Consider the following 15,943-nt stretch of genomic DNA (forward strand, 5'->3'; position numbering starts at 1 on the left):
AATTTAGAGGACTTTCTTGAGCTCATCGTAAAAAACCAGCACAAAGGCACTACCCATGCCTCGGAGAACATTGGCCCAGCCTCCCTTGAAGAAGGCCTTTCCACCCTCATCACGAGCAATCTTCATCCAGCAGTCAATGGTCCCAAGATACATGATATCAGCTTTAAAAATGTAAGACGACACAAGTTAGGATGTTATGCCAATTAAGTAGTATTTGAAATAGCATGTTCCTACTAGTCCTCCCGATTCATTTAAACGTGGTAACACTAAAGCCCTGTTTCCACTGGCACTGAAAATTAGGGCCGAATTTGAGCTGGTTCGAATGGAATACTCAAATTCGAGGGAAACCAGGACCAGTACAGCCCAGTTTCACAACTGGTGCCAGCTCGATTGGAATTCGGACTGGTGACGCTATGACTATGCAACCACCAAGCTGATCACTGCTGGATGCTGACACAACGTTAGATAACTTGCCTGGGCCTGTTGCTGTTAGCTAGCACATGGACAAGCAGTACTGCAGTACAGACATGACACAAATTACCACCATAGCTGGATCCTTCATTCATTTTTGCACTACACAAACTTTTATGAGAACAGTCGACCAACGAATGCTAGCTACCTGACATTGGCGAGCAAATCAGAGTTGAAACAAGCTAGCTAGCTATCGTGAGCTAGCAGGAATTTTAGCTGGCCAGGTCGTATAGAAAGCTTGATATGAACCTGTCATCTGGTTTGCTTGGTTAGCTAGCTAGCTAATATCCAATACGATGGCAAGCAAGGTAGGAATTAAGCTAGCTAGCCTGTTATGCTGGAGACGACGCTATGTTTAGCTTGCTAGCTAACGCCAGCAATACACGGCTCTGAGTCTTGCTGGCACTGGCAGGAGTATGGGGTAACTTTAGTTACAGTATTGCAAAGGTGAATAAAATTATTTAACATCTTTCTCGCTAGCTAGCAACATTAGCGAAGCCAGCTGCAGTCACACGTACCTAGCAACATGACATCATTTCTCATTTCTGGAGGCAGTGGAAACACAATTTGAGATAGCCCACCAAGGCCAGCCCAACCTGGGTGGACTTCAAAGTGCCAATGGAAACAATGCTTAAATGGTTTGGGTCACAGGTAAACTCACCGCTTTTATGGCCAGACTGCATCATCATACGACGACGGACGGTGTCGAAGGGGTAGGCGGTCAGGCCGGCCACAGTAGTTACAGACTGAGCGATTGCCCAGCTCACTAAGATGGAAGTGTTCTTGGGGTCTGGCAACATTCCTGCAAGCACACCAAATAGTACATATCCACACGCATATCTATAAAATGTCCAGACACCAATAACTTTCTGTGAAAATGTTTATCAGTTATATACCTTTAGCTGTGTCATACATGCCGAAGTAGGAACCTCTGTAGATGATGATGCCTTGTACAGACACTGCGAAGCCCTGGTACAGACCCCTCAGACCGTCACACCTGAACGTCTTCACCAAGCAGTCTGCTAGACCATTGTACTCCCTCATTCTGGCCTTTCCGACATCAGCTCCCAGACGGGTTCTGGTGAAATCAAGAGGGTAGACGAAGCAAAGGGAGGTGGCTCCTGCAGCGCCACCAGAGGCCAGGTTGCCAGCGAAGTACCTCCAGAACCGCTTGCGCTTGTCTACACCGTCAAGGAAGAAACTCTTGTACTTGTCTTTGAAGGCGAAGTTGAGGGCCTGGGAGGGAAAGGCTCGGATGACATTGGCCAGGTTACCTCTCCAGAAGGCAAGGAAGCCCTCTTCCTTGGGAATGCGGGTAATGCAATCGACGATACCCTTGTACTGCATTTCTTTTGTGATCCGCTTGCTGGCATGTTGGACCTGTTAAAAAATAGGAGTAAACTGTGCAATACAACCATTAACATGGCAAGACGGTAAAGCTCTGAAGCTGTAAGCGCTGTAGCTTGCTGGAAGATACTGACCCTACCGTTACAATTGTTTACACTGAGCTGCCCTCCCTTACGAAAAAAGATTGCAGTCAGAGTGCATTATAACTGCAGTACACTGCAGTATAACTACAGTTAGAGTGCAGTATGCTGCAATTACTGCATCTAAAATACCACAGTCGACAGCAGTTACTGAACTTTTACTGCAGTTTCAAAATTGCAATCTTTTTTTATGAGGGCTGGGGTCAAAACGAAATCATGGTTACATTAAGACAACGTGGAACCCGGCGTGAGATAATGGTTGGAAAACGAACCTCAATGCAGGGATGGGATATGTTACTGTACTCCAAATTAGACCTTTATCCACACTGGTCCATCGAGAACATTGAAATACTTCTAGTTTTACCGGGAAACCCAGTGTTGTAGTACTAGTCTGGTCTCGAGACCCCGTATTGAGTGTCTCTATTTTCTCTCGGTATCAGATACATTTGTACTAGGTATTGACTCTGTCTCAGACAGTGAGGACTTGTAATTTCTTCCCGAGACCAGCAGATAAAAAACCTCATTATTATCCATTTCCATTCAGTCAGGCCGAACATATACACTCCTTTCTTGAAACATTAATACGGTATCTTAACAGCCTTCATATCTATTATAGACATGTTTGCGCAGTGGCAAACCTATAGGCCTTCAGTGTGTGACAGGTTCGGGATTCTGAAAGGACAGCAACCGTAATACTAACGCACTCGCACTCGTGTAAGAGAGTGCACTTTTTGTTGTGTAGTGGAAGGTATACACAGGTATAAGCCATACGCCTCGATCACACTAACAGAGAGTTAGCATTTTGGTACACTAGAAGTACATTAATTTCCAATGGAACGGTGCGTTTGCCTTGAAGCATTGCGTATGTAACAGTATAATTTTAAACCGTCCCCTCGCCCATACCAGGGACCTTCTGCACACAACGACAACAGTCACCCACGAAGCATCGTTACCCATCGCTCCACAAAAGCCGCAGCCTTTGCAGAGCAAGGGGAACTACTACTTCAAGGTCTCAGAGCAAGTGACGTAACCGATTGAAACGCTATTTAGCGCACACCGCTAACTAAGCTAGCCGTTTCACATCCGTTACACGTTGCAGAGGCAGTTGCAGTGCGTTCCGTGTGGTGCATACGTAGACGGCTTCACAGAAATGGTAGCAGAAGATGAATGTTGAACTTTTGTTGCACACATAACCAGATGATGCCGCATACTATTTTGCACAATGAAAACATCGGTGTGATCAAGGCAGTATAACCACTTTTTTTCTGTGGGCATTGGGTATACTCACTTTTTAATCCCTACTGATGCCTATCAAAGTAGTGTAGTGGAGGTATACGATTTATCAATTATGTAGTACCATAGAGAAGTCATGCACAAAGTAGCCTACACAATCGCAAAGCACATGAGATATATTCACATGCACACCACATATAATCTGCAAGCAGCAGGTGTGCAGCTCTCAACTGATTTTGAGCAGCTCGCAAAAGAATGACATCAGTAGCTGGTAGGTTAGGAAAGACTTATCTACCACTAAATACTAACTAATGCAACAATGGCTATGTAAACCAGGTATTGAAAAACCTGTCTGAAGTGTTGGTTAGTAGGTGTAACAATATTCGAAGAATAAATACACAACACAGAGGACGAAAGGTCAAGAAGGAATTAACAATCAATGGGAATATTTTTTTTTCTGTAATAGGGAATTAATGATGAATGGAATAGTTGTTTTTAATGATTAATGGGTCAGAGACATGGGATGAATTTCAGTCCAGGACTCATAGCTACACGTGGCAAGAGCTCATTGGTCTGAAATGTCTATACATTGAGCCTGAAACAGGATACTTGTTATTGGCCATTGGCCCAGTTTTATTGCAAGGAATTCTAATTTGTCCACCACATGCTAGGGTTGGGTTACAAATTACATCCTGTCACTTTGTTTTGTGGATAATCATTGAGGACAGGGAAGAATGAACATCTACCATCTACTTCTCAGCATAACAACTATGATTTTTTCAATTTGAATAAACCTATTTTTCTCCCCAATTTGCTTTGGGGTCTGTGTTAATGAAGAATCATATTGATGTGGTTTAAGCAATGTTGTGGACTTAGACCATCACATTTTTAAAACATGTAAATATATATATACACAGTTGAAGTTTATATACACCGTAGCCAAATAAATTGAAACTCAGTTTTTCCCAATTCCTGACATTTAATCCTAGCAAAAACTCCCAGTCTTAGGTCAGTTAGTATCACCACTTTATGTTAAGAATGTGAAATGTCAGAATAATAGAGAGAGAGAATGATTTATTTCAGCTTTTATTTCTTTCATCACATTCCCAGTGGGTCAAAAGTTTACATACACTCAATTAGTATTTGGTAGCATTGCCTTTAAATTGTTTAACTTGGGTCAAACGTTTCGTGTAGCCTTCCACAAGCTTCCCACAATAAGTTGGGTGAATTCTGGCCCATTCCTCCTGACAGAGCTGGTGTAACTGAATTAGGTTTGTAGGCCTCCTTGCTCGCAGCGCTTTTTCTGTTCTGCCCACAAGTTTTCTATAGGATTGAGGTCAGGGCTTTGTGATGTGCAGTTGCAAACCGTAGTCTGGCTTTTTTATGGCGGTTTTGGAGCAGTGTATTCTTCCTTGCTGAGCGGCCTTTCAGGTTATATTGATATGTGACTCGTTTTACTGTGGATATAGATACTTTTGTATCCGTTTCCTCCAGCATCTTCACAAGGTCCTTTGCTGTTGTTCTGGGATTGATTTGCACTTTTCGCACCAAATGACATTCATCTCTAGGAGACAGATCGCGTCTCCTTCCTGAGCGGTATGATGGCTGAGTGGCTGAGTGGTCCCATGGTGTTTTTACTTGGGTACTATTGTTTGTACAGATGAACGTGGTACCTTCAGGCGTTTGGAAAATGCTCACAAGGGTGAATGAGACTTGTGGAGGTCTACAATTTGTTTTCTGAGGTCTTGGCTAATTTCTTTGGATTCTCCCATGATGTCAAGCAAAGAGGCACAGAGTTTGAAGATTTTGAAAATTGTTAAATTACGAGCCCGGTTGGTTTAGCTACAGAAAAAGAGAGCAACCTTCCCGCTAGCCATGATTGGCTGAGATAATGAGTGGGCTGGACATGCCGAGAGATGAGTTTGGATTGGTCTACCATATAGCACGCGTCTGTCTATTGGAGCTGGTCATTATGTTTAGGTAATCGTGTCGAACGCGGCTTTTAACAAAAAACATGTATCGCGTAGTAAACCTAATGTCAAGTTAAAGTGTACTGTTAGCTAGCTAACATTATGTGTATGCTCTCCACTTTCTGGAGGACCAGGTTTTGAAATCAGTGGAATTCGAGTATGATAGCTAAGGAGATGGAGAAAACACCAGTCTGGATTACATCGTCAAACTAAGGCAACCATGCATGGCATCAGACAGGAGACGAGTCCAACCATGATGTATACTGGTAAGATATTCAGATATGACATGTTTCTAATTTTGAAAATTTTATAATTATTTTTAATATAACATTTCAAATTACAATACAACCATAAGACATCACTACATGTATATATTTTTTCTGAATAAACATGAAATAACATTAAAAGTAAATAAATAAAGATAAAAGGCAGGAGTTACAGTTGTATAAACTTGATAGAGTTGTCAGAATACAGTGTTCTTTTGTTGTTATTGACTAATTCTAGAGATTTTATAGCATATTGGATTTCAAGAAAAAATATATTGCATTTAGGGACAGATCTCAAATATTTGTTTTTGTGTGGGTAAAATTGACCATGGATTGTTGACGGAGGAAACGGACCGTGGATCATCGCCGGAGGCTCTGGACTGCTGACCGCCGCTGGAGGCTCTGGACTGCAGACCATCGCTGGAGACTCTGGACTGCAGACCATCGCCGGAGACTCTGGACTGCAGACCGTCTCAGGAGGTTCTGGACTGTGGATCGTCGTTGGAGGTTCCGGACTGTGGATCGTCGGAGGTTCTGGACTGTGGACCGTCGTTGGAGGTTCCATACTGTGGACCGTCTCAGGAGGTTCCGGCCTGTGGACCATCACTGCAGGTTTCGTGCCGTGGATCATCACTGGAGGCTTCGGGCCATGGATCATCACTGGAGGCTCCGGGCCATGGATCATCACTGCAGGCTTTGGGTCATGGATCATCACTGCAGGCTTCGGGCCATGGATCATCACTGGAGGCTTCGGGCCACGGATCACCTCAGGAGGCCGGGTGCGTAGAGCTGGCACAGGGCTTACCAGGCTGGGGAGACGCACTGGAGGCCTGGTGCGTAGAGCTGGCACAGGGCTTACCGGGCTGGGGAGACGCACTGGAGGCCTGGTGCGTAGAGCTGGCACAGGGCTTACCGGGCTGGGGAGACGCACTGGAGGCCTGGTGCGTAGAGCTGGCACAGGGCTTACCGGGCTGGGGAGACGCACTGGAGGCCTGGTGCGTAGAGCTGGCACAGGGCTTACCGGGCTGGGGAGACGCACTGGAGGCCTGGTGCGTAGAGCTGGCACAGGGCTTAACGGGCTGGGGAGACGCACTGGAGGCCTGGTGCGTAGAGCTGGCACAGGGCTTAACAGGCTGGGGAGACGCACTGGAGGCCTGGTGCGTAGAGCTGGCACAGGGCTTACCAGGCTGGGGAGACGCACTGGAGGCCTGGTGCGTAGAGCTGGCACAGGGCTTACCAGGCTGGGGAGACGCACTGGAGGCCTGGTGCGTAGAGCTGGCACAGGGATTACCGGGCTGGGCAGACGCACAGGAGACCGGGTGCGTGGAGCTGGCCCAGGATATACTGGGCCGTGGAGACGCACCGGAGGTCTGGCATGCAGAGCCGGCACAACCCGTCCTGGCTGGATCCTCACCCTAGACCCGGCAAATGCGGGGCACTGGCACAGGATGTTCTGGGCTGTGAAGGCGCACCGGAGACACAGTGCCCAGAGCCGGCACAGGATATCCTGGGCCGAGGAGGCGCACTGGAGACCAGGAGCGCTGAGCCGGCACAACCCGTCCTGGCTGGATGCTCACTTTAGCACGGCAAGTGCTAGGTGCTGGCACCGAGCGCACCGGGCTGTGAATGCGCACTGGAGACACAGTGCGTATCAACGCATAACATGGTGCCTGAACGGTCACACGCTCCCTAAAGCGAGTGCGGGGAGTTGGCTCTGGTCTGAAACCTGGCTCAGCCAACCACCCAGTGTGCCCCCACACTCGCTTTAGGGAGCATTGCCGCTCGTGCTTGCGTCTTGGTTGCGTCCCCCGTAGTCGTCGTTGATCTTCCTTCGCTGCCTCCGCTTGCTTCCATGACAGGGTCTTGTCCCCTGCCATAATCTCCTCCCCGGTCCAGCTCGTCTTCCAAGTTGGCACACGCTGCTTGGTCTTTTTGTGGTGGGATCTTCTGTTACATGAGAAGGAGACCAAGGTGCAGCGTTGTAGGCGTACATTATACTTTTATTTTAAATGACACCAAAAAAACAACAAAATGCAAAACAAACGTAAAGCTATATGCAGTGCAGAAAGCAACCACACACAAACACTCACAGAAAATATATAATTACCCACCAACACAGGTGGGAAAAAGGCTGCCTAAGTATGATCCCCAATCAGAGACAATGATAGACAGCTGCATCTGATTGGGAACCATACCAGGCCAAACAACGAAATAAGAACTAGATTGCCCACCCAAATCACACTCCGACTTAACCAAATAGAGAAATAAAAAGGCTCTCTAAGGTCAGGGCGTGAAACTAGGATAGATTTTGTTCTTGGAGTGAAAAAGTTATCTTATGAATGTATTATTACATTTCTTATCTAGTTTTCTTATTCCGGTCACAACTTGCAGACTTGTTTACGTGTTGCTGTGCGTTTTGTTGCCAACCTATTTTGCTACCTGACAACTTTACGGTTTTTACTTTTTAATTACTGTTTATATTTTTCACTCCGGACGCTTTATCTGGACATGGTTCATCAGGACCTCCAACAGCCGAAGCTAAGTAGTAACATTAACATGATGCCTTCTAATTGCAGTCGCTGTACTCATAATATACAGGAGAAGGATCGCCTTACGGCGAGGATAGCTGTGCTACAAGCCCAGCTTCAGACGCAATCGTTAGGCAAGGGTAATTTCAGTGTAGGAAAGGATGAAACAGCGTCTGTGCCACCAATAAGTACAGATAGTAACGTTCGTATAAATCCCCTCGCACGGTCCCCGCAGCCGGACAACTTTCTCACGGTTTCTGGAAGGAAATGCTGTAGGAATGCTCAACTGGTGTCGCTCAATCAGCCGACAGAATCTTTCATCCGGTTTTCCCCATTAAGCAGCGAGTCGGAGTCAGAGGCCGAGCCTTCTCTTGTCTCTACTCCTCCCGTTAAGGGGTCTGAGACGCCGAAGCTTCCCACCATTAGCTCTGACAAATTGAAAACTCTAGTCATTTGCGACTCCATTACCCGCAGTATTAGACTTAAAACGAATCATCCAGCAATCATACACTGTTTACCAGGGGGCAGGGCTACCGACGTTAAGGCTAATCTGAAAATAAGGCTGGCTAAAGCTAAAACTGGCGAGTGTAGAGAGTATAGAGATATTGTTATCCACGTCGGCACCAACGATGTTAGGATGAAACAGTCAGTTGAAAACTGTTTTCTACCCCTCCCAAAAGATAGAATTTGTAAATAATTGGCCCTCTTTCTGGGACTCACCCACAAACAGGACCAAGCCTGACCTGCTGAGGAGTGACAGACTCCATCCTACCTGGAGGGGTGCTCTCATCTTATCTACCAACATAGGCAGGGCTCTAACTCCTCTAGCTCCACAATGAAATAAGGTGCAGGCCAGGCAGCAGGCTGTTAGCCAGCCTGCCAGCATAATGGAGTCTGTCACGAGCACAGTCAGTGTAGTCAGCTCAGCTATCACCATTGAGACCGTGTCTGTGCCTCGACCTAGGTTGGGCAAAACTAAACATGGCGGTGTTCGCCTTAGCAATCTCACTAGGATAAAGACCTCCTCCATTCCTGTCATTATTGAAAGAGATGATGCCTCACATCTCAAAATAGGGCTACTTAATGTTAGATCCCTTACTTCAAAGGCAATTATAACTACTAATCACTGATCATAATCTTGATGTGATTGGCCTGACTGAAACATGGCTTAAGCCTGATGAATTTACTGTGTTAAATGAGGCCTCACCTCCTGGCTACACTAGTGACCATATCCCCTGTGCATCCCGCAAAGCCAGAAGTGTTGCTAACATTTACGATAGCAAATGTCAATTTACAAAAAAAAAATGACGTTTTCGTCTTTTGAGCTTCTAGTCATGAAATCTATGCAGCCTTCTCAATCCCTTTTTATAGCTACTGTTTACAGGCCTCCTGGGCCATATACAGCGTTCCTCATTGAGTTCCCTGAATTCCTATCGGACCTTGTAGTCATAGCAGATTCTAATCTTTGGTGACTTTAATATTCACATGGAAAAGTCCACAGACCCACTCCAAAAGGCTTTCGGAGCCATCATCGACTCAATGGGTTTTGTCCAACATGTCTCTGGACCCACTCACTGTCACAGTCATACGCTGGACCTAGTTTTGTCCCATGGAATAAATGTTGTGGATCTTAATGTTTTTCCTCATAATCCTGGACTATCGGACCACCATTTTATTACGTTTGCAATTGCAACAAATAATCTGCTCAAACCCCAACCAAGGAACATCAAAAGTCGTGCTATAAATTCACAGACAACACAAAGATTCCTTGATGTCCTTCCAGATTCCCTCTGTCTACCCAAGGACGCCAGAGGACAAAAATCAGTTAACCACCTAACTGAGGAACTCAATTTAACCTTGCGCAATACCCTAGATGCAGTTGCACCCCTAAAAACTAAAAACATTTCTCATAAGAAACTAGCTCCCTGGTACACAGAAAATACCCGAGCTCTGAAGCAAGCTTCCAGAAAATTGGAACGGAAATGGCGCCACACCAAACTGGAAGTCTTCCGACTAGCTTGGAAAGACAGCTTGCTGCTGCTCGATCACCCTATTTTTCTAACTTAATTGAGGAAAATAAGAACAATCCGAAATTCATTTTTGATACTGTCGCAAAGCTAACTAAAAAGCAGCATTCCCCAAGAGAGGATGGCTTTCACTTCAGCAGTGATAAATTCATGATCTTCTTTGAGGAAAAGATCATGATTATTAGAAAGCAAATTACGGACTCCTCTTTAAATCTGCGTATTCCTTCAAAGCTCAGTTGTCCTGAGTCTGCACAACTCTGCCAGGACCTAGGATCAAGAGAGACGCTCAAGTGTTTTAGTACTATATCTCTTGACACAATGATGAAAATAATAATGGCCTCTAAACCTTCAAGCTGCATACTGGACCCTATTCCAACTAAACTACTGAAAGAGCTGCTTCCTGTGCATGGCCCTCCTATGTTGAACATAATAAACGGCTCTCTATCCACCGGATGTGTACCAAACTCACTAAAAGTGGCAGTAATAAAGCCTCTCTTGAAAAAGCCAAACCTTGACCCAGAAAATATAAAAAACTATCGGCCTATATCGAATCTTCCATTCCTCTCAAACATTTTAGAAAAGGCTGTTGCGCAGCAACTCACTGCCTTCCTGAAGACAAACAATGTATACGAAATGCTTCAGTCTGGTTTTAGACCCCATCATAGCACTGAGACTGCTCTTGTGAAGGTGGTAAAATGACCTTTTAATTGGCATCAGACCGAGGCTCTGCATCTGTCCTCGTGCTCCTAGACCTTAGTGCTGCTTTTGATACCATCGATCACCACGTTCTTTTGGAGAGATTGGAAACCCAAATTGGTCTACACGGACAGGTTCTGGCCTGGTTTCTGTCAGAAAGATATCAGTTTGTCGCTGTGAATGGTTTGTCCTCTGACAAATCAACTGTACATTTCGGTGTTCCTCAAGGTTAATATATGCCATTTAGCTGACGCTTTTATCCAAAGCGACTTACAGTCATGTGTGCATACATTCTACGTATGGGTGGTCCCGGGAATCGAACCCACTACCCTGGCGTTACAAGCGCCATGCTCTACCAACTGAGCCACAGAAGGACCACTATTGGTTCCGTTTTAGGACCACTATTGTTTTCACTATATATTTTACCTCTTGGGGATGTCATTCGAAAACATAATGTTAACTTTCACTGTGGATGTGGATGACACACAGCTGTACATTTCAATGAAACATGGTGAAGCCCCAAAATTGCCCTCGCTAGAAGCATGTGTTTCAGACATAAGGAAGTGGATGGCTGCAAACTTTCTACTTTTAAACTCGGACAAAACAGAGATGCTTGTTCTCGGTCCCAAGAAACAAAGAGATCTTCTGTTGAATCTGACAATTAATCTTAATGGTTGTACAGTCGTCTCAAATAAAACTGTGAAGGACCTCGGCGTTACTCTGCACCCTGATCTCTCTTTTGAAGAACATATCAAGACCATTTCAAGGACAGCTTTTTTCCATCTACGTAACATTGAAAAAATCAGAAACTTTCTGTCCAAAAATGATGCAGGAAAATTAATCCATGCTTTTGTCACTTCTCGGTTAGACTACTGCAATGCTCTACTTTCCGGCTACCTGGATAAAGCACTAAATAGACTTCAGTTAGTGCTAAATACGGCTGCTAGAATCCTGACTAGAACCAAAAATTTTGATCATATTACTCCAGTGCAAGCCTCCCTACACTGGCTTCCTGTCAAGGCAAGGGCTGATTTCAAGGTTTTACTGCTAACCTACAAAGCATTACATGGGCTTGCTCTTACCTATCTCTCTGATTAGGTCCTGCCGTACATACCTACATGTACGCTACGCTCTTTTTACTTAGTTTATTTATTTAACTAGGCAAGTCAGTTAAGAACACATTTTTATTTACCATGACGGCCTACTCCGTCCAAACCCGGACGATGCTGGGCCAATTGTGCGCCGCCCTATGGGACTCCAAATCACTGCCGGATGTGATACAGCCTGTAGTGACGCCTCTTGCACTGGCTCTTTGGGTCTTTGGTTGCCATGTCATTTTTTGAAATAAACAGCTAGTTTTTTAATGGTAACTGTTTTACGGGTGCAGTTTAGGGCAGGGTGAGGAGTACTGAAAAGGTGTGACTCCAGATTATAATTGGCCTTAAATATTTGCCTACCTCCTCATGCCTTTTGCACACATTGTATATAGACTGCCCATTTTTTTCTACTGTGTTATTGACTTGCTAATTGTTTACTCCATGTGTAACTCTGTGTTGTCTGTTCACACTGCTATGCTTTATCTTGGCCAGGTCGCAGTTGCAAATGAGAACTTGTTCTCAACTAGCCTACCTGGTTAAATAAAGGTGAAATAAAAATAAAAATAAAAAGTTCCTTACCTTTCCCCCCTTCCTCTTGATAAAGCTTCCAATTAATACATTTTAAAAAAATCAATTAGTATATTTGAGTTTAACCGCAATGTTTATTGTATTATTTGTTCTGTATTTTCTGGTGGATTAAACTGAAATTGCAACCAACTTTCTATGGCTTGTTTAAAAAAATAACAATATTTTGGAGAGGATTTTGTTTTCAAATAACCAAAAGTGAGCGTTTGTAATCTGAATAAAGGGAAAAAGGCCATTCTTGAACATGGGGTGAGACATTGTCAATGACAATTTGTAAATAAAGACAGTTTGTTATTTAGAATTATTTATTTATGTTTTTAGAGGGAGAGAAACCAAAAGCCCACCGTACCTATTTCTCAAAAAACGTCAGTCCACATGCCAAGTGTAATTCCCCCATATTTACCCAAGTTCTCTCTTATTTTGTTGTTGCCTGATGCAGGACTCCATTGCCAGAGAAGAGAGACTCTCAGACTGAAAACGCCTCCTTTAATTTATGAAAAGATAATCAATTTGTGCCACAGTTTAGACTACCGATAGATCAGCGTTCTAACTCCCCCTTGTGATAGTGTGGTGCAATGACAGAATGCCACCATCTACCACTAAAGGTCGCGGCATAAGCTTGTAACTTTTAAAGAAAGAACCACTGTAGCATCTAACAATTGGATTTAATTATTTCCTGCACACCGCTTGATGATGCCAACAACTCATTTATTTTCAGAACCATCCACTGACCACGGATATACCCTCCAACGTGGTAAAAGTGTAGCAAAACAGTCCCAGACACAAGTCGGTAAGTAAGTCACACGTGGGTTTTTACGAAAGATTGCCTCTCTCGAGCTGTTCTCACTCTTGGTGTGACGAATCATTCCTTTAGTAAACATTATTACTGCAGTGGGTTTGTAACATGTGCAGCCCATCTGTGGTATTCATTTATTATTGGATGACGGGACGCTGTCATACCAGTCATTTCAGTTAGAAGAGTGCTCTTACACTCTGTGTATTATATATTGTATATGCATACCGAGTATTGTAGCACGTTACTGTGCCTTTTCAGTGCATTTGGCCTGTCAAGAGAGTTAGTAATTATTAGTTGGTCAAGCCTAAGATGGCACCGGAGCACGTTACGTTGGAAATTGTATTAGGTCCCACTCTTTCCGGGGTCCTTATAGGAATTAATCATATTCCATCCATTCAATCCTTCATAATGCCCTAGGCATTAATGTGTTAATACTTCCACCTAGTGGTGCTTTAGTTTCAGCCCATTATATGTAGTAACATGGTTATAGTGATGCCTTTATAGTTTACACAACCGGTCGAAAGTTTTAGAACACCTACTCATTCAAGGGTTTTTCTTAACTTTTACTATTTTCTACATTGTAGAATAATAGTGAAGACATCAAAACTATGAAATAACACATATGGAATCATGTAGTAACCAAAAAAGTAACCTAATATTTTATATTTGACATTCTTCAAATAGCCACCCTTTGCCTTGATGACAGTTTTGCACACTATTGGCATTCTCTCCAGAGTCTGTACCAGAGTTGCAGTGATGGGACACGACTGTAACTACCAATTGGATATCACGAAATTGTGGAGAAAAAGGGGTAAAAACTACCACAAAACATTTAGAGGTGAAGAGGACGTAAGGAATCGAAGAAAGACAAATTGAGAAAGAGCTTATCCCTGAATCCCAAATCAACCCTCGCCCTTTCACCATATACACTTGTGTAGACCTGAGCAGATTTGGATAGGTGCAATATGGGGACAATTCAACTTGGCCTGGATCAATTCTAATTTTATTTGTCACGTGCCGAATACAACAGGCCTTACCATGAAATGCTTACTTCCAAGCCTTTAACCAACAATGCAGTTCAAGAAAGAGTTAAGAAAATATTTACTGAATAAACTAAAGTTAAAAAATACAAATTAACACAATAAAATAACAATAATGGGGCTATAAACAGGATGTACCGGTACCGAGCCAATGTGCGGGGTACAGATTAGTCGAGGTAATTTGTACATGTAGGTAGTGGTAATATGACAATGTATAGATAATAAACAGTGAGTAGCAGCAGTGAAAAAACTAAGTGGGGGTGTCAATGTAAAAAGTCTGGGTGGCCATTTGATTAATTGTTCAGGTGTCTTATGGCTTGGGGGTAGAAGCTGTTAAGAAGCCTTTTGGACCTAGACTTGGCCCTCCGTAACCGCTTGCCGTGCGGTAGCAGAGAGAACAGTCTATGACTTGGGTGACTGGAGTCTTTGAACATTTTTTGGGGCTTCCTCTGACACTGCCTAGTATATATAGGTCCTGGATGGCAGGAAGCTTGGCCCCAGTGATGAACTGGGCCGTATGCACTACCCTCTGTAGCGCCTTACAGTCAGATGCCGAGCAGCTGCCATACCAGGCGGTGATGCAACCGGTCAGGATGCTCTCGATGGTGAAGCTGTAGAACATTTTGAGCATCTGGGGACCCATGCCAAATCTTTGCAGTCTCCTGAGTGGGAACGGTGTTGTTGTGCCCTCTTCACAAGTTTCCTGGTGTGTTTGGACCATGATAGTTTGTTGGTTACATGAACACTAAGGAACTTGAAACTCTCGACCCGCTCCACTACAGCCACGTCAATGTTAATGGAGGCCTGTTCGGCCCTCCTTTTCCTGTAGTCAACGATAAGCTTCTTTGTCGTGCTCACATTGAGGATGAGGTCGTGGATGAACAGGGAGTACAGGAGGGGACTAAGCACGCACCCCTGATGTGCCCCAGTGTTGAGGATCAGCGTGGCAGATGTGTTGTTGCCTACCCTTACCACCTACGTTCAGCCCGTCAGGAAGTCCAGGATCCATTTGCAGAGGGAGGTGTTTAGTCCCAGTGATGAGCTTTGTGGGCACTATGGTGTTGAACGCTGAGCTGAAGTCAATGAACAGCATTCTCACATAGGTGTTCCTGTTCTCCAGACGAGCAAGGGCAGTGTGGAGTGCGATTAAGATTGCGTCATCTGTGCATCTGTTGGGGCAGTACACGAATTGGAGTGGGTCTAGGGTCTACCTGTAACCTGTGTGTTTTCTTTCTGCATCCTTCTATGCCCCTATATCTTTCCCTTTTATTCTGCTCTTGCTCTTCAGGATCTAGGGTTTCTGCCATGCTCTGAGACGTGTACCGTATCCCTTCCCCAGACCTGGAGCCACCTGATGTCCTCCATGATCAACCACCCTCCAAGATCCCACTGTTCATTACATTATCTACAGCTACTGTTAATGTCATGTGGTTTCATCTAATCTGCTAAGGACCTGGGCTTGACATATCATCCTGGGCACAGTGAGATACACAGATGGACTACACTGCAAACACTCCAAGAGCAAAGAGAACAGCTGTGCCTGGACTTTACCGTCTCCCTCTTCAAGTCCACCTTCTGAGACTGGCTGCCTGTGGAGGGAAAGTGACTGGCAGAACCACCTGTAGCATCCACCTCTTCTCTATACCAGCACTGAGAATAAAAATAAACACACAAACCCTACTTCTGACAAGACTGCCCCCCTCTCATATGTACTTTTCTTCTTCTTCTTTTTTAAATACATGATTTA

At 44.5% G+C, this 15,943-nt stretch overlaps 1 protein-coding gene across 1 annotated transcript in view; it reads right to left on the reverse strand.

The window, feature by feature from the left end:
• LOC118390476 (ADP/ATP translocase 2-like) overlaps positions 1-15,943 on the reverse strand; it is a 17,104-nt gene continuing 1,161 nt past the window's right edge. Inside the window, exons 2-4 of the mRNA XM_035781080.2 lie at positions 1,368-1,851; positions 1,133-1,273; positions 1-161 (exon numbers count right to left, since the gene is read on the reverse strand). Of these exons, the coding sequence (XP_035636973.1) occupies positions 4-161; positions 1,133-1,273; positions 1,368-1,851 (783 nt within the window). The 3' untranslated portion in view covers positions 1-3. The remainder of the gene's footprint in view (positions 162-1,132; positions 1,274-1,367; positions 1,852-15,943) is intronic.

The sequence above is a fragment of the Oncorhynchus keta genome, chromosome 11 (genome assembly GCF_023373465.1).
Source record: "Oncorhynchus keta strain PuntledgeMale-10-30-2019 chromosome 11, Oket_V2, whole genome shotgun sequence".
Taxonomy (NCBI): domain Eukaryota; kingdom Metazoa; phylum Chordata; class Actinopteri; order Salmoniformes; family Salmonidae; genus Oncorhynchus; species Oncorhynchus keta.